Source organism: Prinia subflava, chromosome 3 (assembly GCF_021018805.1).
Source record: "Prinia subflava isolate CZ2003 ecotype Zambia chromosome 3, Cam_Psub_1.2, whole genome shotgun sequence".
Lineage (NCBI taxonomy): Eukaryota > Metazoa > Chordata > Aves > Passeriformes > Cisticolidae > Prinia > Prinia subflava.
The window spans coordinates 74,326,657-74,352,121 of NC_086249.1; the positions used below are offsets into that span (position 1 = coordinate 74,326,657).

The window sequence follows — 25,465 nt, forward strand, 5'->3', positions numbered from 1 at the left end:
GAATTCAACTGAGAATTAAGAACACTTAGTTGTCTTGAACCTCACATCTCAATAGGGTGTGTTTTATGGGATCCTGGGGTATGTGGATACATGGATACAGGACAGCTGCCCACAAGCTGATGCCACAGGTACCAGAAGTTAGCTATAGGTTCAAAAATGGATTGCCATTTTAAAGCACAGTGATGGGAGGGTTCAGCTTAAAAGGGAAGAAAGGAGGAAAAAACCATGGGGAGAAAGGAGTGTGGCTGACATGGCAGCTGCTCTAATAGCCTGACCTCACAGCTAATCAACTTGCTACTGCATTCTGGAATAATGTGCTAGAAAATTTGAGTATGCAAAGGCAGTTGCATAAACATGCCATGTATTAAGATAAGGATTTGTTTGGTTTTCCATTTTTTATAATCCCAAGCAACAGCAAGACTTTTCTCTACCAGAATCAGTCCTACAACAGCATGTTAGATGAAAATCTCAAACCTGCTGCTTTCAGCAGCACAAAGAGCTGGTCTCCACAGACTTGCATAATACAGAAAAGGTCTCAATAGAGCTCCAGTTCTCTAGTGTGATTGACAAGGAGTGGATGATGTTACCACCAACAGTTGGAGAGAGAGAGACAGAAAATAAAACCTTGCCTTTGCCTTACATTCAGCTCTGGGAATAAGAGTAAACCTGAAGTGTGTATCACTTCATGTGATAACAATGATTTTCTTGACAAACAAAGCTATAAAAATGCTGCATGGACCCTTCGATGGTGCTTCTGGCAGAATGAACATTTTAATTAGACAAGACTGGTAGGCAAAGGGTAGGCTGAACCGTATCGGTCTCTCTGCTGTTTTGGCTCATGTGACTCCATCCTGTGAGCCAATTGCCAGCTATGTGCAAGTGTAAATATTAGCATTTAATACAAAAATCCTCCTGCTTCCCTCAGAGTATGGCTGAACTCTGGTGAATGGCTTTATTTTGTCCCCTAACCCATTTCACTGACATCTTATAGTTTAGTTTGAAGCTTTTTATATCTCAGTTATCCACTTGGCCTTCCATCTCCCAAAGCACACCTCATTGTTTCTGCCTCAAGAAGGGCCTCTCAAACAGAAAGCAGATCAAAGACCTCTGCCTGGGTCCAGATCAAAATTAACAAATGGAAAGAAAGCAGGAAGAGAATCAAATTACAGCTTTGCTGAGCGAACAGACTGACTTCTGCAACATATGTGGCTGTCAGGCAGAGGTCCCACCTGTAGCGTACATGAAGTTTTAGTGCAGAACAGCTTGGGAAGGCAGGTGGAGGCCTGCCAAAAAAAGTCTGGAACAAAAACTGTAACGGCAGGGCTATTACAGTGGTGGAGCTACCCCCTGAGGTGAGATTACTGATGTTCCTAATGGACTGAAAACAGCATGGACACCTGGGAGTTACACCACTGCAAGGAACTGGACTATGTCAACACTGCTCTCTTACGAGGATGCAGCCTGGTTTACAGAGAAGTATAAAGAAGCTCAACTTGATACCTTTCTTCCTTAGTTGATAGCATACACTCTAGATGATGCTGTTTGAATCAGTTTAAGTATTTATGCACCGTGATACCAACCCATGAATGTAAAGAGACAGCAAGTTATGGCCTGTATGAACCAAATAAGCTCTGCATATCAAGTTCCCTGGTAACAACTTATTAGATGGAACACTGAGTTGAAAAGAAGTCAATTACATCACTATTAAACTTTGATGCTCTACACAGACAGAAACAATCATTCTCCCATCACCATTTTACATAAAGGGTTCAGTTACACCCACACAGTCCAGAAAAAAGGATCAGCTGTACTCTCTTTCACACATAACAGCAGTGAACATTATATTTTTAATTTGATAAAAATAACTGGGGAAAGATTCCTAGGACAAGGTGATACCTGTACAAGTTTACAGGGGCAGGACAGCAGTGAAAAAGTCTGGTAAGTGTGAATGAGGGAGTTCAAGGCTTGAGCTGATGGTAGCACTGACACATCACACCATGGATGAATGCTTTCGTCCACAAACAACAGAGTTCAGATTGGGGGAAAAAAAAAAAAAAAAAAAAAAAAAAGGTCTATTAGGTCTATTATCCATAAGGATTAAAAAATGCCGGGATATTTCTAATTATTGCATGGAGAGCAAGAGGCATAGTATGTAGTGAACTGCAGAAGAATAAACCACAGGTTACTGGTGGAAGATGTGGCACAAAGTAACTTAAGACCCTGACTGCAGCTCAACTGAGAGCTGGATAAAATTACAATATACATGGAAATTGTCTCCTTAAAAAGAGCATCACATAGTGACAGACTTCGCCTAGCACTATGTAGCACATAAAAACCAAACCCATGGGGGAGAGCCTGTTACTGTTTTTTATTTTACAACTTTATTAGCATTACACATACTTAGCACTGAAGTGCATAACTCTAGTCTGCTAGGAGGCCTGCAGGTTGTTATAGGCTAAAGATATATGTTACAGTGTGTGTAGATTGTACATCCTAAAGATACACAGTAAAGATTTAGGGGTATAATTCTCTCATTATACCAGAAACGTTAATTTTGAATGTGAGATTCAACATAAGAGTCTTCAGGCAGTAATTTTAATGATTCACATAGGTTTAAGAGCTAGGTCTTCAAGGCAACTTACTTCTTTTCATCTCTAAGAGGTTTACAAATGATGGCACTATCAACGTAAGCTTTCAGCCCTGCACAACCAAATATTTAAATATAATTGCACCTAATTACTCTGGATTTTTAAGGTTGTTAAGGAGAGTTTGCATAAATACTATCTTTAAAAGGGCTACATATAAATAGAAGTGTAGATTTACATAGCTGTCATCTTGAAATATTTATAAAAGAGAATTTCTAAAAAATAGCATATGACACAAAGACAATTCCAGATTCATTAGCAGAAGGAAAAAGTTTCTTATAACTACAGCATCCCAATAAGTACCCTCAGAAACATGGCAACAATGTTAGGAAAGAGCACAAGACTAAAGGAGATAAGAACTGGCGTGTAACCGATTAAAGATGTGGCCAAAGTTTTTGTGTTTTCTTTTTATGTAAAAAAAAGGGCTAAAAATACATGTTAGATGTTGTGATTGAAAGTAACTCTGGGAGAAAGGCCCCAGGAGCAGATATGTCAGCACTGGAAGCTGGGGGATATTCCTCTGGTAGCAAAAGGCAAAACACTCTCCTGCCAAAGCTAATGAAACAAAAAACTAAACCAACCAACCAATAAAACCCCAAAAGAAATGCAAACCCAGTTTTACAGCTGTTAGTATTTCTTTAAACCCAAATAATTTCACTGCCCAATATTTCATCTTTTAAAGGAGCTGTGATTCATTTAAGAATAAGAAAAAAACTAAAGTAAAAGTGCTGATTTTGTGTTACTTGCAAAAAATGACTTCTCTTTCCTTTCCACAATTCGAGATAATTTTCAAACAGTAAACATATACTCTTTTTCTTTTCAGGAAAAAAAAAAAATCAAATGAAAACAGCTGACTAGCTCTCTATTCATTTCCTACAATTGTCTTGCTTCGTAAAAGCAAATGTCCAGTAGGGTGCACCTGGATGAAAACCTCCAAGTCAGCAATTTGCGTTTCGTAAGTTTTCCTATGACTTACTTACAAAAAAAAAAAAACCCAAAAAACCAAAAAACCCAAAAAAGCCCACAACAACAACAACAACACCACAAAAAACAACAACAACAAAAACCCAACAAAAACCAACCAAACAAAAAAATCCCACAAAACCCCATCACCACCAAAAAAAAAAAAGAAAAAGAAAAAAGAAAAAAACCCACAAAAAACCCCACCAAACCGACAGCGCTTATTCCCTGCCGGTTGTCACTGGGGCCGTTCTCTCCTGACCCAGCTCTGGGGTGATGATTTCCAGCACCAGCCCGGTGTAAGAGCCCCTCACAGGTTCGCTCTGCACCGCGGGGAGGGAGAGCGGCTGCGGCACCGCAGCTCTGCCCCCGCCTCCGAGGCGGCACCTAGAGCTCCCGGAGCAGAACCAGCCCCGCGGGGACAGGCGGAAATCTCACCCACCCCTGCACCTCCGCCGGGCACGGAGGAAGCAGCGACGCCGCGTCCTCACGGCGGACCGGCATTCGCTGCCCGACCGAGGCGGGCGCCCGCGGGGCTGCGCCTTTAAGGGCCGGGGAGGCGGCGGCGGGCGGGCTCTGAGCGCCGGGGCCGCTCCCTCCCACCGTCCTCCTCTGCCTCCCCCGCCAGGCGGGCGGGCGGTGGGCAGTGCCCGTGGGCCGCCGCGGGAGCGGGACGGGGCGCCGCAGCATCCCGGCAGCCATGGCCCAGCCCCTGCGCCGCCGGCTGCCGCCGCTCCCGCTGCTCCTGCTGGCGGCCGGGGGGCTGCGAGCGGCGGAGCGGAGCGGCGGCAGCAGCAGCGCCATGGAGGAGCTCGCCACCGAGAAGGAGGCGGAGGAGAGCCACCGGCAGGACAGCGTGAGCCTGCTCACCTTCATTCTGCTCCTCACCCTCACCATCCTCACCATCTGGCTCTTCAAGCACCGGCGCGTCCGCTTCCTCCACGAGACCGGCCTGGCCATGATCTACGGTGAGTCCCGCCGGGGCCGCGGCACCGCCGGCGCCTCAGCCCCGGTGTCAGCCCGGCAGGTGCCGGGAGGGGCGGGCGGCGGGCCCGGAGCCGGCCGCGCCCCTCCGTGCCGCCGGGGGAGCGCCGAGCCGCTTCGGCTGGCGGGCGGCAGCGCCCGGGTAGGCCAAGCCCCGGGCAGGGGGAGCCCCTCGCCGCAGAGCCCGACCGTCTCCGCCGGTGCTCCTGGATCCCCTCCCCTCGCCGGCGCCTTTCCTCGGGCTAGGGACAGAAGGACGCTGAGGGAGGGGACACGCGGTCCGCAGCCTCCCGCGGTGTCCTGCGGGAAGGTGCGCTCCAGCGCTGTGGCCGTGCTGCCGGGGAGAGCGCTCCAGTGACCCTCCCGGCCGCAGAAAGGCAGCCGGCCGTCCTTCCAGCAGCACGGGGTGCCGAGCCCTGCAGGTCATCGCAGCGATGACTTTGGAAGCGCCATCGCGCTGCCCTGGCCGTGCTACGGCCGCAGCACGCGGAGAGGAGCGTGTTTCGCCTCCGTGCGGATTTGCTCCTCGGCTGTCGGCGCGCTGCTGTCAGCGGCGGCCCGCGCTTGCGGATCCCGACTGACCGCAGTGACACTGACCCGACACCCTGACACTGTCCGCGGATCATCCCGAGCCCTCCTGGTGGAACGAGGGCTCCACTGAGTTGAGTTTGCCCACTCCAGGCCCCTCTTCTCTGTGGATGTGAGTAAAGGGAAAGTAAATCCCTCAGGAGAAGCTGTGTGTCTCCCCTGCGTTTGTGGGCTGATGGTCCAGAGGAGCTGGGCTGTACTGGGTGATGTTAATGGTGCTGATCTGCTCTTCCAGGCACTGATACCTGGCGCACAGGGCGGCAGGCGAGCCTGAGCTGGGGACGCAGAGCCCTCGCTCCGGGGGAACTCCACGGTTGTATTCGGTGTGCAGTTTGCCACACGGAGCATGGTGGGTTGTGGTGAAGAGCAGCCATCCATTTGAAAATTTATTTGTCTGCTGGTGATTGGCTACTGCCGTAAGCGCCGAGGGCACTTCTCCTTAGCCAGCGGAATCTGTTCCTGCTGAACCGTGAGAAACACCTGCCCGATGTTGGTCGGGACAAGCATATTGAGGGTAACCACACATGAGAAATTCAGCACTCGAGGGGAGGGGGAAAGCGAAGCGTTTCCTCCCCGATGAGTACTACTGCTCTTGAGAGCTATGCGATTGCTTGCAAAGCAGTGGAATTTTCCTCTCCTGATGATTCTCTTAAACCATCCCAATTTGCTGTTAGTCACTGATCTCTTTCCTGCATTGCTGTGTACTTCACATTTGCTTATTGCTGAAAACTGACATGAAAAACAACTGGGCATATAAGTAAGTTATGCACTGGCATGATAATGCTTAGCAGCTGAAGAGTGCCCAGGAGACAGTAGATTAACTGTCTGTATTGATTGGAAAAGAGACAGAGTCTCTTTTGAAGATGTTTAGATATTATGCTAGTGTTGCCACCTTTGGAAAGCCAATTTATGTTGTTTTATGATCATTTCAGTGGTTTCGTTTATGCTGGAAATCTTGTGTACGTGGGTGTGCTGATGCATGCAGTACAAGTGTCAGGGCATCAAGGGCATTTGGATATGTGTTTTGATGAGCTGCGTGGGAAATGAGAAATTGTTCAGCTGGAGAGATTCTGCCTCTCATTAAACTCAAATTAGTTTGCTCTAACGCGCAGTTCCTGATCTGTGAAAGGGGTGATAGGTTCCCAATTTGATGTACAAATGCTGAAATTTTGTTCTAGGAAGGGCCCTGTGCTGTATCTCTTTCAGCCACACTGGCAGCATAAAAAAAAAAAAAAAAAAAAAAAAAAAAAAAAAAAAAAAAAAAAAAAAAAATTGGCTCAAGCGATTACATTTTCTAGATGTGCTCTCACTTAAATAATTTTGCTTTCATAGATTGCTCCTCAGTATACTTGCCTTCTAAATGAGTCCCCTTATTATATCAAATTACATGCTGTTCTCCCACCCAAACAAACAAACTCTTGCCTTTTCATGGCAAACATCATAGGAAACATATTTAGTGAGTTCAGTTCACACCTAATATGGTTAATGTCCATGCTGTTAAAGTTCTGCTGAGACCTGGCTTCACTTTAACATTCCACAGACTTTCTATAGAACAAAAAGAACAACACAACAAGTGCCAAAGTAACTTTCTGTTATATTTCTGATAACTGGGCTTAAGTCTCCTCTTCCTCCCTTGTTGTTTAAAAGACAGTGGTTGAACTGATAGATGGGTTTCTATTTTGCTGATAGCTTGCTATCTGAGAAATGTACTTTTAAAAAAGCTACACATGTATTTAAAGTGCATATGCTTGATTGCTCTGCCTTAAACACAGAATCTTAAGACAATATGCCAAAGAAAGAGTTTGTAGTCCTAAAAGCACAAATATCTAGTAGTGCTAAATAGAATTGAATTGTAGTGTTGAAACTATAACAAGGGTGCTGCTCTGCGGAAGTTAAATACTAGCAAATGTCAGCTGCTCCAGTGACAGTATTGCTAATATTGCTAATGCAAGTTATTATGGAGCAAGTAAAAAAATCCAACGCAACCCGAGCAAACACCAATCCACAACAGAGAAATCAGGGAATTGAAACTTTGCTGACACATGTATTTCAGCTGGTGATAATGATTGTGATGCTTGCTGTTCTTAGTGTTGGTCTGAGTTGGAGGATAAAGTGTTCCGAGACACTTTTTCCTGAAGAGGTTAGGTGGTGACTTTGTTTTGCAGGTCTCTTGGTTCTCTGCTGAGAAGCATCACCATGTGGTAGGAGCAGCAGGACATGGACCATGCACCTGGACAGCTCAGGGTGGACTTAAGGGTGGGAAGTGAGGGAGGGCCCCCAGTACTCTGCTCCTTAGGAGGCAGCCACTTGGATAAGTAGATGTTTCCCAGCAGATCCAGTGGTGTCACTACCACCAGGCAATTACTTTGTCCCTTTTCATAAGCGGTAATTCAGGCAGCCGGGCACCCATGAATCAGCACAGGTGTCAGTCCTATCAGGTACCTTCTTGTCTGTGGGGCTGTTCTAGAATGTCTGGGGGCCACATGTGATACTGCTGCAGATAAAAGTAAAGGCAAACTGGACGTGGGTACAGTGAAAGAAAAACAGTATATGAAAAATGTAGTATGTGAAAAATAGTATATGAATAGTATACTTCCATTACCTCTTGTGGAACACAAATGAGAGAGATGCTGTAAGTCTTCAGGATAAAAATGTTATATTGTGTTCTGGAATACTCTGTATCAGACTAAGTTTCTGTATCCACAGAGTAGATACAGGAAAGATCTATTTTTAGCTCATCTGGGTGCCGTGCTCTCTGTTAGAATTCTAGTATCTATCTACACGTGCTAGAGATGACCTAACTCATCTCCACTGCCAGCAAAATAATGTCAGTCTTGGTTTTTAATAAGCCACTTTGCTATAAGCCTCCTAATACTAGATTTAGGATCATAAATGAGCACCCAGTTTTGAGAACATTATCCTTTCTGTGGAAACCTGCTTGTTCTTCCTGAATATTATTTTAAATCACTGTGTTATAGGCTTTTAAAGTGAGTCTTGCTCAATTTTTTGGCTGCTCAGTATGTTTTAATTGTAATAATAAATCTTTTCTGTAAGCTTGCTTTATGGCCTGTGGCTGAGTGGAAAAATGATAAATTTTTCTTGTGAGAGAAATTTAGAATAAATGCTATTTAGCTTTTATTAACCTGCATGTATTTCAGATCTGTTCTTCAGGCAGGGGTAGTTGGATAGCATATAATTGCTTGTGTTTCTGAAATATCTTTGGAGTACAATTCATATGTAATCCTCAGGGCAGTGATTTTGAGTTTTTTCTTTGTTTCTGTGGGTTAGGGTTTTGTTCTTTATGTGAGTTCTGTGAGTTTCTGTAAGGGTAGTGTATTTAATTAAGATAAATTAGTCTGTTAACTTCATCTTCATGAGAAGTTCTGTCAAATCAGCACCAGAATACCCTCTGATCATGGCATAAGGCAAAGAAGAGAGAAATGGCATCTTGGGTTTCTTTTGCATGAGGAAGCCTTTGGTGACACACCTGGCTGGTAAAGCTGGTACTGCTCTGCAGCACCTTGTGATTGTAGGAACCACAGAGAGGCTGGAGGGGGAAGGTGTTCCTCTGCATGTACTGTAATTCTCATCTGAATTAGAAAGTTATCACAAACAGATGCCAGGTCTGTAATACTGCAGAGCTCACACTCCTGCCTGCCCCCTGCTCCTGTGTGAGTGCTCTGGCTGTGTTGGCTGGAGTGTGCTGAGCTGAGGGGAGCTAACCTGATGTCTGGTGCACAAGCTTGTCAGAGTGAGGTGGGTCCGTGGCAGGTTAATATTGCCCATGTCTGGGCCCTGTAGGATCTTGAGGTTTTCCTTTTTTCACTTCAGAAAATTTCTTTTGGAACCACTTCCAATTTTTCTTTGCTACTTTGCAATAGAAATATGTCTCTGAACAGGTCTGTCAATGATTCTCCCTGGAAGAATACAAGGACTGAACTGCTCCGTAGATGCAACTCTAGTAACTTCTGCTCTTGGTGCAGATGAGAAAATAGAAAAAGAGATGATGAGGGAGTGTATAAAAGCTATCAAGTCCAACAGGATGCCCAGAATTGCTTCTCCGGTGTTGATGATGTCCCCATCTCAGTGCTCCTTTACTTAGACTTTGGGGGTCTATGTTTTTGGCAAGAGGTTGATGGGAGAGAGGCCTGGGTTCTCACCTGTCTCCTCTTTGTTTGGTAAAGTATGCCTTTGTTTTAAAGACGGTCATAGAAAGGTGATAGTGCAGGTCTCCTTGGCTGTGTTAACAAAAATCTATGTGGCAACTAGTGAGTAATCTTATCTCTGGATTTCACAATATTGCACCGCAAATTTTCTGTAATGAACTCTAATCAGTCATTCAAACAGAATGAACAATTCAGATACTGTTCTTTTAGAAATAATATTTTAAAATGTTGTGCTGAACAGAAGTGGTTATAGCTGTGTACTCCTTTGCAGTGCATCTTTAATAAACCTTTCTCAATCCTGTGCTATAGAAAGATTAGAGCACCTGAGCACTAAATTGCCTTCACCCAAAGCAATTATCCACATAGCAGGAAGTGCTTCTGGGTCACCTGCACAGGCAGTCGTGGGTACCATTTAGGAGTTTCTGTGCAACCTGTGAAACACCTTTGTGAAGTAATGTGTGTCCTGGGCTCACTAACAGAGTGACTACAGGGAGCTCTAGACCTCTGCTCTGTGTGTTCCCAGCACAGCTGGAAGCAGATGTAAACCTCACCTCTGACTTACCCAAACTCTCCCTTCTCAAGGGATTTGCCTTGACTCCAAGCTGGTTTCCTTCAGTGCACTGCATGGCAGCAGTGATGGGAAGGCTCCATTCCCTGTGACAGAAAATTGTCATGGTTCAGCTAGCTATGATCCTCTTATATCCTCTTATATCCTCTTAAATCCTCAGTCCCCCAAACCTTGCTTTCTGGGTGCACAGCAGCCCTTTCCCCTACTCCTTCCTTCTGAAAGAGCTCCCCTTACCAATTGGCTCTGCAGAGTAGTTCAAGACATCTTAGAGAGTTGGGTGAAACCTTTTCCTTGCTTCTGGTAGGGAGCTTTTTCCACTCCCATCTGCTGCTATCTGAACAACCATTATCTCCATTGGGTGAGGGTGGTAGCTTCACCCTCAACTGATTTAGGAGCCAGATATCTGAAACGGGAACTTCAGCTCCACCATTATTAAAGAAAAAGAAAAAAGCTAGAGGACATACTTTGCAGTCCAGAATTATGTATCTTGGCCTGTTAGGGGCCAGAAGTAAAGATATTTTGCAGTTCCTATCTAGGCCTTAGACAGGTGCTGTGTACCATGGATGCTCTGTCCTTGCTTGCGTTCTGAATGCCCTGAGTCCGGCACTGGGCTGCTGAACTGTCCCTGTGTGTTCAAGAGACAGCCTCAGTATTTAAGTCAAGTCTGTTGTGTCCATGCTCACAGCTAGAAATACCAGCTTGTAGACTTTTTCTTTCCCCAACAGAGTACTTATCTGTGACTCAGGATTAAAGCTTTATCCCTGTTAAATACTGAATGTAGCCTTTCTCTCCCTGCTTTAGACTAAGTGGTGTCTACACTGAAAGAATGTGATACAAGCAATTTTTTCAGAAGAATGTTTATGTTGAAGGGTTTTTTTACTAGTGTTGTAAGGAATACACAGTCACTCTCAGCAGTTCAGCTCTTTTCTGTCTAGCAGAGATAGGTAATTTACCTAAAATGCGCTGCTTTTTTTCTCCTCTATCAAAAAGCACTTCAGTCTGCAATTAACTGAGTGTGAAGGGAGAAAAGCAAAATTGTGGGGAACTGTTGGGTTTTTTCCCCATGTCCTGAAATCAGACAAATCACTTTACCTAAATGGCCTTGAGAGCTATGGTGGAAGAAATCATTGGGTTGTTTTCTTTTTTTCTTTTACTGGGGGGAAAGAGTTGAAGGCTCCCTCTAAATTAAAGTTGAGGAGATGAACTCTGCTCTTAGCCCAGGAGATGTGTAGTTTCCCGTGCTTTCTTCATGGCTTAGGTATTCCATGTTGCTTTTCAAAGGCTGGGTGGAAGCTCCTCCTTTCTCTTGATACAGATGTACGTGTGAGTGATACATGGAGAGATGACAGCCTCTCCTGGCAGAGCTCCTGTGGCTGCAGCACTGCTGCCAGGGGTGTGTGTGGGCTTGGCTGCACTGCTGCCCTTGATGGCTCGGCAGTGGGGTAGACCTGCTGCCTCGGGAGGCTCCTGGCCCTAATGCTGTGCTGCTGGGACTTGCAGGTTTGCTGGAGCCTGGGTCGCTTCTCCACAGCTGCCACTTTCTCTGCTTGTAGCTGTTTTCAAAATGCCTCTTCCTTGTTGAAGTAGGTCTGTAGTAGATGGTTTTAAAGGCAGCTGAAGCCACCAGAACACTTGTTGCATATTTTAAGTGTATTTGAGTGTATTACTGGTTCCTCCTCTGTTACCTTGTAAGCTCCTTGGAGAGGGAAGTTTGAACAGCAAAGCTGTGGGTCTTGCTGTACTGGATTTGTGGAAATGTTTAAATAAAGTGGTCTGCTTATTCAGAATGCCATGCCTTTCCATAACTGTCTTCACTTCTCACTTAGACCTAAAAAAAATTGAGAAGATTTTTTTTAAAGTAAGTTTGACATGTTCACCTTATATTTTATTATGAAATTGGGGGACTATTCTTTATTAAAAAAAAAAAAGGGATGGAGACAAAGGAACACACTACAAATGTATTCTAAAATGAAATTTACTTGTCTATGCATAAGATGGGAGTCTTCAATGTGCTAGCTGTTTATGGAAGTGTGGTGTGTGCACCTGCATCTCATCCCATTTTTCTCATCACAAGAGAAAGCTGCTTGTGTGGCTTGGTGTCACCTACGTGTGAGAGTCTTCCCTGTGTCAGCTCTGCAGCAGGGCACACCATGTCTATGAGCCAACACACTGGGAATGGAGTTATTGCTTCCAAAACTCAGAGGCTGTTCCATTAATTCAAGAATTGGATTAAATATGAAAACTGCTGTTAACCTTTGCCATTGCTTTGAATATGAGATACTAACAGAAAGATGTTGTGACTGATGATAGTTTAAAAATAGCACATGGATGTGACTAGCTTTTGGTTTTTACTCGGGATCCATTAGAATGAGTGCTATATGCTTCCACACTAAGAAATTATTTCCCCCACACATACACTTCTTAGCACTTGATATCAACTCATTCAGTAGTGAAAGGGGACCTGCATTTTAAGTGCCATATGCCTCTCTGCTGTTGTTTTACTGCTGCACAATCCTTCCTATTTCTCATTCCTTTGTGGCAGTCTTCCTTGTACTTACTGATTGTGTAATGGCCTTTCTTCTGAAAAGATTTTCCTTATCCATGAAAAAACTTGACTGTTGTTAAAATGTCCTCTTAGTGGGTGAATATCAACCTCTTTTAATTGACTTTTAGCCTTGCTGTGTAATTGATATTTTTGAAGTAGCCATTAGAAGTTAGGCTCCCTAGAAGAGTTTAAAGTGGCAAGCACAGAGGGCTCCCTGGCTAGCTGGGAGGAAAGGGTATTCACAGGAGAATTAAAGCTCTGAGTGGAGTTGGCATCACTGGCCACACCGCAGTTTTGTACTGTCTGGAAAACACAGGAATAATATGGAAGAAGACAACTGGTGTAAAGGCTTATATCTGTTGGGGAAGGGCCACTTGATTGTTCCTCCTGGGTCATTTTTGATATTTTAGTTGATTATTATGTAATAGTATATATTAAGAGAAGAGGAGGCTGACTGTAAGTGACCTTCCACAGACATGCCTGGCAGGGTTGGCTGTAGCATCCTCTCCTGGCTCACAAAATTCAAGCAGGCACTTCTTGTTTGGTTTGTCCTTTTATAGAAGGAGATTTATATCTTGAGAATCATCTTTATAGTCTGCACAGCATAAAGGGTGTGGCTTTGTCATACCTATTTGCAATACTAGTGTCTTACAGGGAACATATTTCCCACCAGACATGGGCTACAGTGAATAATTTTTGGAAGAAGATGAGTATTTTGAAGATGTGTTGGTGTGTGTGAAATAACCTTAATGCTGGAATAGACTTTTATATAGGCAGCTGAGTGTCAGGACATTGTTTCAGGCTAATCTTTATTGCTTTTGATCTCTGCACAGCAGTATGTCTGGCTTGGCAAAATTTTGTTTATGACGTTGATTTTATATCTGGAATTTTTAACCTCCTTTCAACCATGTTCATTTGTGTTAAAACCATGTGTATACACACACACAATCTCTTTCTGATTATCTTTTACAGAGATACATAGATATAAAATTAATCTTTTCCTCAGCACTACATGACTGAAGAGTTAGCAAGTGATTTCCTAATGATGGTCTGCTTGTTAAGCTGCAGTAACAAAACATAATTGCAGCATACTCTGATTATACATGTGCCTGCCTGAAACAGGGAAATGTCAACATAGATATCTTGGTGATACTTAGTACTTGATTATGTCCCCCATTTCCTCATGGAGCCATAAAAATGGTTTATTGCTTTTGCTGGCAAATGCTCGAGTCTGCTTATTTCAACATTTTCATTTTTTGATCCTGATGGTTTTGGGATCTCTTCCAAAGTATATAAGATGGGACAGTTATATATATATATATATATGTATATATATTGTTCTCTGTACTTTAGACACAAATATCTAATCTTATTGCATCAGGTGCTTATGATGTTAGATAGTGTTTTGTCAACTCTAATTACAGGGGGAACTTTGCTTTTTTTTTTTGTTTGTACATATGATATAGCCCCTCTGCTATAGACTGAAGGGTTGAGGCAGGAGGTATAGGCACGATCTACCCTGCATTTATGATCACTTTATCCTTACCCTGTGAAAGCTAAGGCTAAGGATCAGGATCTCAATCTTCTAGATACTGCTTAAACTTATGTTCTTAAAACAAAAACCAGACCAACAACCCTTAAATCTGCCTCTGAAGCATGTGGTTTGCTAAGCTCACTAGCAAAGTCAGAGGTTCTTTACTTCTCTGTTACCAGGCCACAAGTTGTTTTTCTGTGGTACCTTTACCACAACTCTAAGAGAAAGTTGAGACTCCCACAATTTTTGGAGCATGATGTCTATACAATCTTTTTAGCCTCCTTTTACTCTTCTTTCTTCATTCACATGATGATGACACATAAGCCCTGCTCTCCAATGGTTCCTGTGGGTATTATTATCATCATGTATTTTAGCTCTCCTAGAAATTGTATTATGCTGACTGCGTGCTTTTTTGTGGGAATCTCCCAACACTCTTTCCTTGTTACTTCATTTCTCTCCACGGTGCATCCAATAGCTTATTTAAAGCTGACAGCCTGGATTCCTCTCCATACATCAGACCTACTCTTTTTTCTAGTCTAAACTAAAAACCTCTGCTCACTTCCCTGCCTCATGGGAATGTGAGGATTGGCTCAGTATCAGAATGGCTGAAATAGCTTGTCATTTTTATCTTCCTCCTGCTCCCACAATCTTCCTCACTGAGACTGGTTCCCCTGACCACAGATGAAACTATCTGTCCCTTGTCTTTACCTGTAAGATGTTTAGGCTGTGGAAGTTATTTCTAGGTAACATATAAGCAAGGCATGAATTCCTATGTCTCTCTACACACCTACAGTCCAGACTTTCATATTAACATTGGCTCCTTTGATGTTCTGGTCCTCAAGGCACAGGAGAATTTTGTTCAGAATAAACTTTTGCTGTCTGTATTATAAGAAATTTTTTCCCTGACCCTCTCTTGCTTTGTTTCTGTGTTCTCAGCTGTCCTCAGTAAAGTTCAAGACAAAGATGCCACTGTCTCTAGGACCACTTAATCATAACAAGAATCAAACTAACACTTTTAACTTGCTAATAGACTGTGTTGAGATGAAGACTTAGTTTTTAGCCCTTATACTTAAAAAAAAAAAAAAAAAAAAAAAAAAAGGCTTAAAGTTTGACTCATGAGCAATGGATGGATTTCACAGCTATGAGACGAAAACTTGGACCATTGAGATTGCGGTATGTTATAAAATTTTCCTTGAACAGACAGCAAGGAGATTTGAGTTAATTTGTAACATTTATAATAAGTAACAGATTTATAACAAGTTTGTAAAGAAACCTACCCTCCAGTAAGTTAAAGCTTCCAAGATCATCAGAACACTTAAATGCAGAAAAAGGCAATGCATGAGAACAATTATTGTAGCTTTTGTAATTATGTCAAGGTGCCAGAATCCAAATGATGCAGCACGTGCATGGCATTTTTGATCACATTCGACCCATGTGTGCACCCACACACAACATGCACACCTCAGAGCTGAATTGCTCAATTTCCAGAATAGCCTGTTCTTGTGTAATACTCTGTCTAAGCACAGAGATACATTTCTAATGCTTCACTTGATTTGAAACAGTATTTCTTTGCATTTGATTTAGTATAGAAAATATACCACTTTACATGTGGATATGGTATTTTTTTAAATTGACTCCAGAAAAACTTGTCAGCTAAAACTTAAGTTCTTTTTCTATTGTCCTGACACATAAAGAGAGTATATGTTGTGTGGAGAATATAAAAAGTCTGTGAGTCATATACTGATATAAATATATGACTGGTGGAAAGCTGATACACCTTAAGTTAATAGTTAGGTATACTCCTAAATTTAACTGCTCTTATTGTAGGTGGTTTTCCTGTTACATTGTATTTGCCTTACTGGTTGAGAGGCTTGAAACAGCAGCTTGTTGACAAACACAGATTTATGGGAAATTCCTGCTTTAACAGGGGCTTTCTGAGGTTTGGAGGCAGTGTGCTGGTGCAACCAGGAAGGTGTTGTAGAGCTATTAAAAACGTTTGGGAAGACTTCATTTATTTCTGTTGGCAGCAGTTTGCCAGAGGTCCATTCCATAATGCTGACCTTCAAAGTTAAGGAAAGTTAATTTTAAAACAGTATCCTATTTTTAAAATGTCTGGAACAAAGCTCATTTTCATACTGTAACTTGAACTGACCAAGTTCCTTGGACTAGGAGTTACTACTGGGATGTCACATTTACAGGGCATGTTCTATTAGACAAGTAGTTGTATTGGCCAGGAAAATTTATCTATGACTTAGGATTTGATGGGCTTGAGAATCAAGCAGCCTTGTTGTGAGCTCCAGTGAGCAGGAGGTCAGCCAGTACTGATGAGGTCACCTAACCTGGCCAGGAGATGTTGCAGAACAGATTCCTGCAGCAACAAGTACCCAAGGAGAAATGCTTGGCTAAATTGTGTCTGCAGAGAGAGATGAAGGCAGAGGACTCAGTCAGGCTTATTGAAATGGACTGAGATGCTGACTACAGGAGGACAGAAATGTTTGGGGGAGGGGGGATATGAATGTCTTTTAGGGGTGGCAAATAAATGGCTGAAAACCTAGATGTTTTCTGCAAAGAAGAAAAATGTTTTCTTCTTTGATGATTTACTAGTCTAGTTTTCCTTGCTATATTCCTGTGCCATTTGTTTGACCTTTCTATTTAGTCTGTGTGTCACAGTCCAGTAACCTCAAATCTTTGAGATAATAAATAGGAAATCCTGAAAAAGAACACTTTCTCTTAGGAACTTAATTAAGGGGGGTCCTGGCTGTGACTGGGGTTAGGCTGTGGAGGTATATAGTGACAAACGTTTGCAGAAGTCAATGTCAGTCACACCATCTCTGAACCAATACAAGTAAATTGCTCAGCCCTTAAAAATGTTTTTAGTCACCTGTTTATGCTGCTGCTTTTTTTTTTTTCTCTGTATTCCTCCTTGCTTGGTACACCTACAGGAATAGTATGATAGCAGAGAGTAGGGGAATAGTTGGGCTGATGCTGCTCATCAGCCTGAAGCTAGAACCCAGTTTTTATCACTGCCTGTTTATTTGGCATGGAAACAAAAACGTGTGTGTGTGTGTATTTACAGCTCCATGAAATACCAAGTACCCAAGCACTGTAAAACATTTTCATTTTAATTTTTGTCTCTTCAAGATGGAAAATAATACTAGGTCTGAAGTGCAACAGGAAAGGTTTGCTCTGGTCTGCTTGGGAAACTCTGCTGAATCAGATCATGAGCTGTGATTCTGCCCTTCCTCAGTGATTTCCATCAGCGTTGTCTTTACAGTTCCAGGAAAAGCGGAACCTCTACTCTGAAGCAGTTGAAGCTGTGCACATTCTTTGCTCTTGTAATGATCACAGGGCCCCAGCTAAACACAGTCTGAATTTGCATATCTACCTGTGCCTCCAACACATCTGTACTTGTTTCTTTATAACAGCCATGCAAAGCAGGCAGGCTGCCTCGTCTCTGACGGGAGAAGTGAGAGAGAGAGGGTGGGGGTACTGGAGAGCCCTTCCCCCTGGCAGAGGAGTGGAGTCACTTCTTGAAGCCTCTTTTTTCTAGTCAACAATTATGAAATGAGGTGACTAATTTTTTTTTCAAGGATGACTGAGTATTGGTAAAACAATTAATGGGGGGTTTCCTGCCCTGTGGGGTTTTGATGTTTGCCACAAGTGCCTTAATATTGGGTATTGTATGCATTACTCATGTTGCCAGATCCTCTCAGTCCTTTATTTCCATTTGATTTGATGCAAAATTTTAGTTACTGTTGTGGCAGAAGGATTGTGGCATGCCTTGTTGACTTTCAGGAGAATTAAATGGTCAGTTTTCCAGTCAGACTGCTGGAAAACATGATCTTTTACTCAGAGAGTTATCAAAACTAAATCCACTCCTCGAAGCAAATACTTCAGTAGTGACCAGTCATCATGCAGGATAATGAATATGTGAATTTTATATATGTAATGATATTTTCTGTGAAGTTTTTTTTTAATAATAGTTATGTTTGTGGCCTACAACTTGGCAGCCTGACACTCTGAGTGTTTTGCCAGTGATCTGACAGTTCAGTCTGTCAGCGTTTAGCATGAGCAATTGAGCACACCTTTCATCAGTGCTTTGCTATTGTAACAAATATGACACTTTCTGCTGCACCCATCTGGATTTCATAGCCTGAAACATTATGGTAACAATGATAATGCTCTGCTCATCCCCGAAGTCCTGTTGTTCCTTTTGAAATATTACAGCTATTTAATCCAGAAGAATATGGTAGGCTGAAGAGTCTATTTGCTTTCTCAGGATAATTAGCTCCAGTATCCAAACTGGTTCTCTATACCTGAGCCTAACAGCTACGTAACACTTCACTGTAAGAAGCAGTTATCCAATTTGATCTCTCATTTATTGTTGCTTAACCTGCTCATGTTTCATAACAATTCCTCTTGCTTAAATTGATACAGCTTGTTAAAAGCAAAAGCAAAAACAAAATCTTTTTACTGGGTTGCATTTGCAACTGTGTAATTTATTTTCAGAATAAATTCAGAATAAATTTGGGATAATTCTTTTTTTATTTGTGTTGGTCTCTAGCAAAAGCACTGTTAAGCTGGTTTGCCTGCTACTGAGGAAAGGCTCACTGGAGCAGTAATTCTCTTGAGGTTCTTGGCATGAATAGGCATTGCAGCAATAATTTTTCTTTTCCCAAGAACTATTTTAATTGCTGCAGCTTCAGAACACATCATTGTCAGGACCTGACATGAACATACTTTTGTATGGAAGCAGCAGAAAGCTCCACAATACCTGCAACGTTTCAGCATATCTGTAACCTCTATTTTTGTCATTCCTACTTTCTGCAAGTTACTGATCCCTAATTAAAAAGGAATGGGGAAAGGTAGCCCTTGTGCATATTTGGGAGGGAAGGTACTGTGAAAAAACTTGATTCATACAGAAGCACGTGTGGTTTTAGAAATACAACATTTAAGTGATGCAGTGCTTCATAAGCTGTCTTTACTCTATTTCCACCATTTTCCTGTCTTGTTTGTAATGTGTATGTTTTCTAGCTGACCATTGTACAGACCAGCAAATCTTCAGTGCATGCTCTGAAAGCTTGGATTTTCTTTGGATTGATTTCATTATGGCCCTATTGCCATTCTTTACAATCTGAAGAAAGCCTGCATTCATAAGGATTACTGCATCTGCAAAGGATGAAGAATAAGTAGGAATGATGAACCCCAGCAGTCATGAATGGGCAGATTGTCCTGGGCATTTATTCAGTTGTCAGTATATTGTGGAGTATTTGGGCTGAAAAAAATGTTAGCATTGGGTAGCATACTTTTTTTATTAAAAGCACAGTAGAGTACTCAGAGAGGGTGTATAGTCCAAGACACACTAGCACAGCACATGCTGTCTCTCTTCCTAAGTGTGATTGATTTGTTTATTTCTCATTGAAAGCTTGTAATTTTGGATTTTAATTCTACTTTCCATTGCTAGCTGTGCTTATCTTATCAGACAAGGCTTATCAAAAAGGTGCTTGCAATTCTGAGTGGGATGCTGCGCTGTGTTATGCCAGGAGCACTGAACAGGGAACACTCTGCTGTGCTGGCTGAAGATCAGAGTTGATTATGGAGTCTGAAATGTTGCCTGTGTCTCTCAAATATAAATAGTACTGTGACCAAGAGTAGTGTGCCTTCAGATTCTGATTTGCCCTTGATGGGTAGGTGTTGGTAAATGCAGATTTTTTTTCCCATGATGTTTGGATAAAGCAGTTTAGCAGTTCTATCCTCAGTGATAACAGTCTCTTCTGCATAAGATGCTAATCAGGAGTAAATGACCACTGGGCAGCTGCTGTACTTTCAGGGGGCATGCAGCACTTCCCAGAGCTCCATTACTGGAGCAATTTAGGAATATCTCATGTTAACAATCTGATTCAACTACAACCAACACTTCAAATGGATCAAACATAGGAAGCTAGTACAATATTGTTTAAAGCAGAGAATTGCAGTGAAATTTTTGGTGTTTTGGAGGGTATGTGTGAGTAATGTGTCTGGTACAGACATGTCTTGTCTGCCTGGGGGTTCTGATTCCATTGGCAGTAGCTGGTTTAGGAACTGCACAAACCAAATATATGTAATAAAATTACAGCATTTCAGTGAGTGTCATTTATTGCACACAGTACTAATATTCTGATCTGAAGAAGGCTTTCTTGCCTTTGAGATTTCACTATGGAATCTCTTCTGGTTGAGTCAACAGGCAAATATAGCCAGGCTTTGATGCAGCTACTGAAGTGGTGAATGTTGGTGGTGCTTTTTGAAGACAATCTTCTCTGAACAGTATTTTGCTGCTGGTGGCTTGTTACTGACAACTCTTGCAGGAAGGCATTTGAACAGCAAACTAATAGCAGCTGTTTCAGAGAGAGGGAGGGAAGCAAGCAGTGAGGAAAAGGTTTTCCCTTGATGAAGACACGGTGCTATGTAAGCCACATAGGAGCATATTTTGAACACTGTTTTCTTCAGCTTTTCAGAGAAATTATTTTGTATGTGCATGCCATCTTTAAGATCTTTGCTAGTGCTAGACTTGAGCACTCAGTGGTGTGCTTTTCTGCAGTTCTCTGCTAATGTATGTGTGTTGCCTAGTTTGACAGGAATTGGTGTGACTGCATTTCCTGATATCAGGACATCTGTGATTATTGCTCAGAGATGTTGTTAATTGAATATTTGCACTTCTGTAGACATCAGTAGCCCCGCTGTTATCTGTCAGGCTGGATTTGTAGTATTACAGCCATGTCACAGATAAAATCATCTTCATGTTCCTGCTTGATGATTTTGACAGGTCACACTGAAGGAACTGGACTGTATTATGCAGTTGTGTGAACCAGCTTCCATGCTACTTCTGGCCCAGAAAATTGAATAACAATGTCCAGTATTACTATACCCCATGTTCATGTGGACTCCTAGGATATTTCACCAGGTGTCTGGATACTGCAAAAATAATGACTGTCATACTCTGAATGTGTACCAGGTCAACCTGTGCACTGCTTCTGTCCATCCTAAGAAAATGCATCATTGTGTTTGTGCCACTCTGCCTCACCTGTGTTTCAGCTGCACTAGCCCAACTTGTCCTTTATCTTAGACTCAAGGATATTATGTTTCCAGCAGCAGTGAGGAACAGCTCCCAGATAGTGTATCCAAAATAGGAAATCCCCTGGAACAGTTGACTTGCAAGGCCTACTTTACTCATGGTGGTGTCTGTTAGCTTCTAGCAGAGGGCTTACATGTGGTATGTCAAGCTGTTATCATGTAATATATTTCTGTAAAGTTTTTTTCCTTCCTTCTGTTCTTTGGGAATGTGATGGCTGCTCCTAGGCTCAGATGATCATTAAGCCCTGAGATGCATTTGTAGACCTTCACCTTGTAGGTGAGGAATTGTGGCAAGGAATCCTAAACCATTCACTGCAGCTTTCAGCTGCTCCTTTCTGATGTCTGCAACTGAGATTTTCTTTTCTTGTGCTTGCACATGTGCTTTCATGTATCAGTGGAACTTGGAAAACCCACTAGTCTTCTCAACCAAACCCCTAATACTTATTGTTCAAGAATGCCAAGTCATGCCCCTGGTGAAAAGGGACTTGTGGTTGTTGGCATCATCTGGTAGCTGTTACAGGCTGAAGCCTGGAATCTGACTCTGCAGACAGCATGGCTTTGCTTGAAGGCTTTGTCACTCTTGGAAGAGACCCACCTTGCTGATATCCTTAACAAATTTCAATGGTCCTAGTGCACAGCAACCTTCTGTGAGGTGTAGCAAGGCTAATCTTAGAGTAAATCTGAGTCATGTGTTGGAACGAGGCTGGGTTTTATGTCTGAGCTGTCTAACCCAGTGCAGAGTTCTCATGTTCTGCCTGCTGTTTTCTGGGAGTGGAGAGCAATTTTCTGAAGCAAATTGAAATTAAGTTTATTGTGCTGCTTGTGCAGAGTGGAACACTTCAGTCTGCTTTAGAAAATTGTGTTCTGCACAGAAACGTGCTATTGGAGTTAAGATGAAGCAATGATACCAGTGATGGAGGGAATAGAAAAGCCAGGAGATGCAGCTCTGTGCAGTTTTGGTTACAGCTTCTTTGCGCTTTGCTTCTCGGGGAGTCTTTTTGTCCTTGCTTTGTTGTCAGTCAGTTTGCCATCACCCAGCTCTTCTCCTCACTCTCTGAGCTATGCCACAGTGCTCTCCCTGCCCCAGCATCCATGGGTTTTGTGGTGTCCTGTGAGTCAGTGCTGTAGTTTTGGTCAAGGTAAATGTGGAAGCCTAGCTAAATATACAGAACTGTTCCTAATCTTTCATAACTAATGGCAGAATTGTGATGGAGATCTCTTTGTAAGTATTCGTAACTTTATTTGGACTTTTCTTCCTAGTGTAGTAAGTGATTCTTTTAACAGCTAAAATAACAGTTCTTACTGTTGTCACTTTTTGATTTGTTTTTTATTTAAGAAGTCTTGATTTTTTAAAAATCCCCTTTAAAAATCTTTTATGAGGGTCTTTAGTTAATCTTTTACAGTAAATTTATCTTAAAGCACAGGCATCAATGAGGATAGGGCTTAAGTCTAGCAAGACAGAATTACACAAATTTTATTTGCTAGAACTTGCCTTGCTTTCATGAGACATTTCCTCAGAAACTGGAAATGTGAAATATTGTTCTGACAGAAATATTTTCTATTCCTTGTCTGAAAAATAAATCAAATCACTTTTATGCAATCACACCTTTTGCAAAATCCACAGCAATACTAGATGAGGCTACCACAGTGACTGCTCAGCCTGTCAGTATTGGATTGCAAAGTCTTGATCCCTGTTGACATCTTTGCAATTTGTCTGGCCTTAATATTTAATAAGCCTCATACTCTGCAACCTCAGAGTGAGAGCAGTTCTTTTAAAAACCACCTTTTACTTTTGTCGGGGTTCTTACCAGACTCTTTAAAGTTAGAAGTGTGCTTGCAACACCATGTGTGATGGGTAGAGCAGTCATCAATTTCATGGCTCCATGCTCCTCTTGTATTACACTTTGAAGGAGTTTACAGAATGAATACTTTGTATAGCACATCAGGACCTTGGGTTTGCTCCTGATCAGTGGCAAGGCTCAAGCTGCCTTTTTAGGAGGATGAGTGTTAAAGTGTCCAGGTAGTGCTGCAGCCTGCATGTTCTGCTTGTCCATTTGTTGCTGAATGGTTCACTGGGACCTAGATTTTCCACAGGGAACAGAGGAGATCAAAGAGAGGGGCAACCCATATCTGTCAGTGAAATGGCAAAAATGAAAGCAGCAGATAAAGGTCTGCTGATGCACTAGGAAAAAGCAGCTGAGCCTGCTCCATAAAGACAAATTTTTGTGTTTCTCTCCAGCAAAAAGGCATGGACAATCTTAGAGAAATGTAGCCTGAATAAACCTGTTTTAGCAGCATCTATGAACATAAGGGCTCTTTCATTCCAAACTTCTAATTTGAACTCTCTTTTTGTCTTTGTATACACAGGAGTCAATTTTTAGGATTGCTAATCATCTGCAGCTTCCCACTAGTTGGACTGACTTGTCATAGTGGAAAGTGTTTGTCCTTTGCATCGTGTACTCCAAATTTGTCTCTCCCAGTTTTTGGACAGTCTAAGTGAAGAATCTGACTTCCTTCATACTGCAAACCCTTAACCAGTAGAAAATAATACACAAATTAAAAGTATTTGTCATTACATTGGTGTATTTCAACTAGGCAATCCATGCTAAAGGTAATAACATTTTGAATTACTTTTGTGTAAGAAGCTGCATAGCTGAAATTGAAAAGCTCTATTATGTGGTTTGGGAGTTTTCTAAAACTCTTCCAAAACATTTCAGTCTTTAAACCCACAGAAGTGGCTTTTTTTAGGTCTCAAAAATAACATTCAGCTAACATCTAACATTAAAAGAAAGTAATTTTTCCTTTTTTTTTTTTCTTTCTTTTTTCTCTGGAGGCTTGAGTAAATTTTTGGTCACTTCCAATTCTCTGTAGTTATGATAGTTGCAAGCTGCAAATGAATTGTCCTAATAGGTCTTTAAATTTAGAATCTGAGCTTGAACTTTTAGATTTGTTTGTCAGACTTAAATCAGTTCTAACTCTTCAACACTTTGTTTTGTTTGCAACTGTACTTTTCTTTTTTTCCCCACCCATGGTGATGAACAGTCTAAAAGATAAATGTGTGGGAAGCTGCTGCAAACTGCTAATGGCTTTTAAAAGGTAAATGTTACATCAGAACTCTCTTCAAGTGCACCAGGGACTTTGTGTCTGAAAAAAATGAACTTCATTAACAGCACATCTGTGGCTTTTTTAACATGAATTGCACAAAAGACATTCAGTGTCTGCCAATGAGGTGTATATGAACTCTAATACTTCAAGACGTATTAAAATGTGTCTTCTGAGATGTAAAAAGTATCCTGTTGTGCTGAAAATGCTCTGTTGAACTGGAAGCCTCAAGCAGCGGGTTGAAAGGAAAAGTTATTTATCTTCTGACTTGGTGCTTTGAGCAGCAAGGGGAGAAATGCGAAATCCTAGGCTGGTTCCTCTTTGTTGTAATGCTTGGCTGCTTGGAAGAGGAAGAGCTGACAGCTGTGTTTCCTGCTGGCTCTGGGCAAGTGCCATTCACCACTTCCAGTGGCTTCCCTAAATGTCAAGGTATTCAGAGTGCTGGTACCAAACCCAAGCTTGGTGGAGGCAAAATAGGAGTTGCAGTGAGTTGCCCTAGATCCTTAACCTCCACTAAAGTAAATCTGAGGTCTTTGTGTTAGCTACTGGTCAAGCTTTTGTGTTGTGGGAATATTAATAAGTGCACATACACTGCCATTGAACCTGCAAATTCACATAATAGAAAATCTTGGAATAAGTATTTTTTAAAGTTTCAAGAGGAGTTTCTCCAAGTATTAAGTTAGTCATCTATCACTTTACCATGTTGTCCAAAAGCAGCAGTACTAGCACATAATTTTTACAAAAAAAATCCAGTTGCATACTCTCCGAGGCAGCTCTCTCCATGAGCAGTGTGTTGATGGATACAGATTGTCTCAGCACTTAGGGCAGGGTGGAGTAACCTTTTATCTATACATACCATTGTTCTGTGGGGTTTTTTTGTTCTTCTGCTCGTTTCAGCTACTTATCTTATCTGGGCCCTAACATTTCTATTAAATGAGGTGCTTTTTCTGTGGTTTGGGATGGCCGTTGCAAGCTGGACAAAATGCATTATAATATATTGCATGCTGCTGTCACTGGCACTTGTATTATTCTGTCAGGCAATTTTCTTAGTCTTTGGAGAAGTGAAATTGAATAGAAGCCAGAATTAGCTGATACTGTATTTTACTTGAAAAGTCTAAAGGAGAAAGTGGAAAGAAAAGGCTGTGAAGGTTACATCTGAGCAGTGATGTGGCACGTTACTTAAACTCATGTATGCAAAAAGGGTAAAGGATGTGCATGGTGAGCAGCAGGGCTTGGTTTCATGTCCTGCTGCTCTCTCTGCTT

General features: G+C 42.1%; 2 protein-coding genes across 3 annotated transcripts in view; one reads left to right on the forward strand and one right to left on the reverse strand.

The window, feature by feature from the left end:
- Positions 1-3,916, reverse strand: part of RP2 (RP2 activator of ARL3 GTPase) — a 33,134-nt gene extending 29,218 nt beyond the window's left edge. Inside the window, exon 1 of the mRNA XM_063392497.1 lies at positions 3,813-3,916. The gene's annotated coding sequence lies outside the window, so the exon portion shown is untranslated. The remainder of the gene's footprint in view (positions 1-3,812) is intronic.
- A 243-nt stretch (positions 3,917-4,159) lies between these two features.
- Positions 4,160-25,465, forward strand: part of SLC9A7 (solute carrier family 9 member A7) — a 69,290-nt gene continuing 47,984 nt past the window's right edge. For both annotated transcript variants that reach the window (XM_063392498.1, XM_063392499.1), the window contains exon 1: positions 4,160-4,573. In XM_063392498.1, coding sequence (XP_063248568.1) covers positions 4,306-4,573 — 268 coding nt within the window. In that variant the 5' untranslated portion in view covers positions 4,160-4,305. The remainder of the gene's footprint in view (positions 4,574-25,465) is intronic.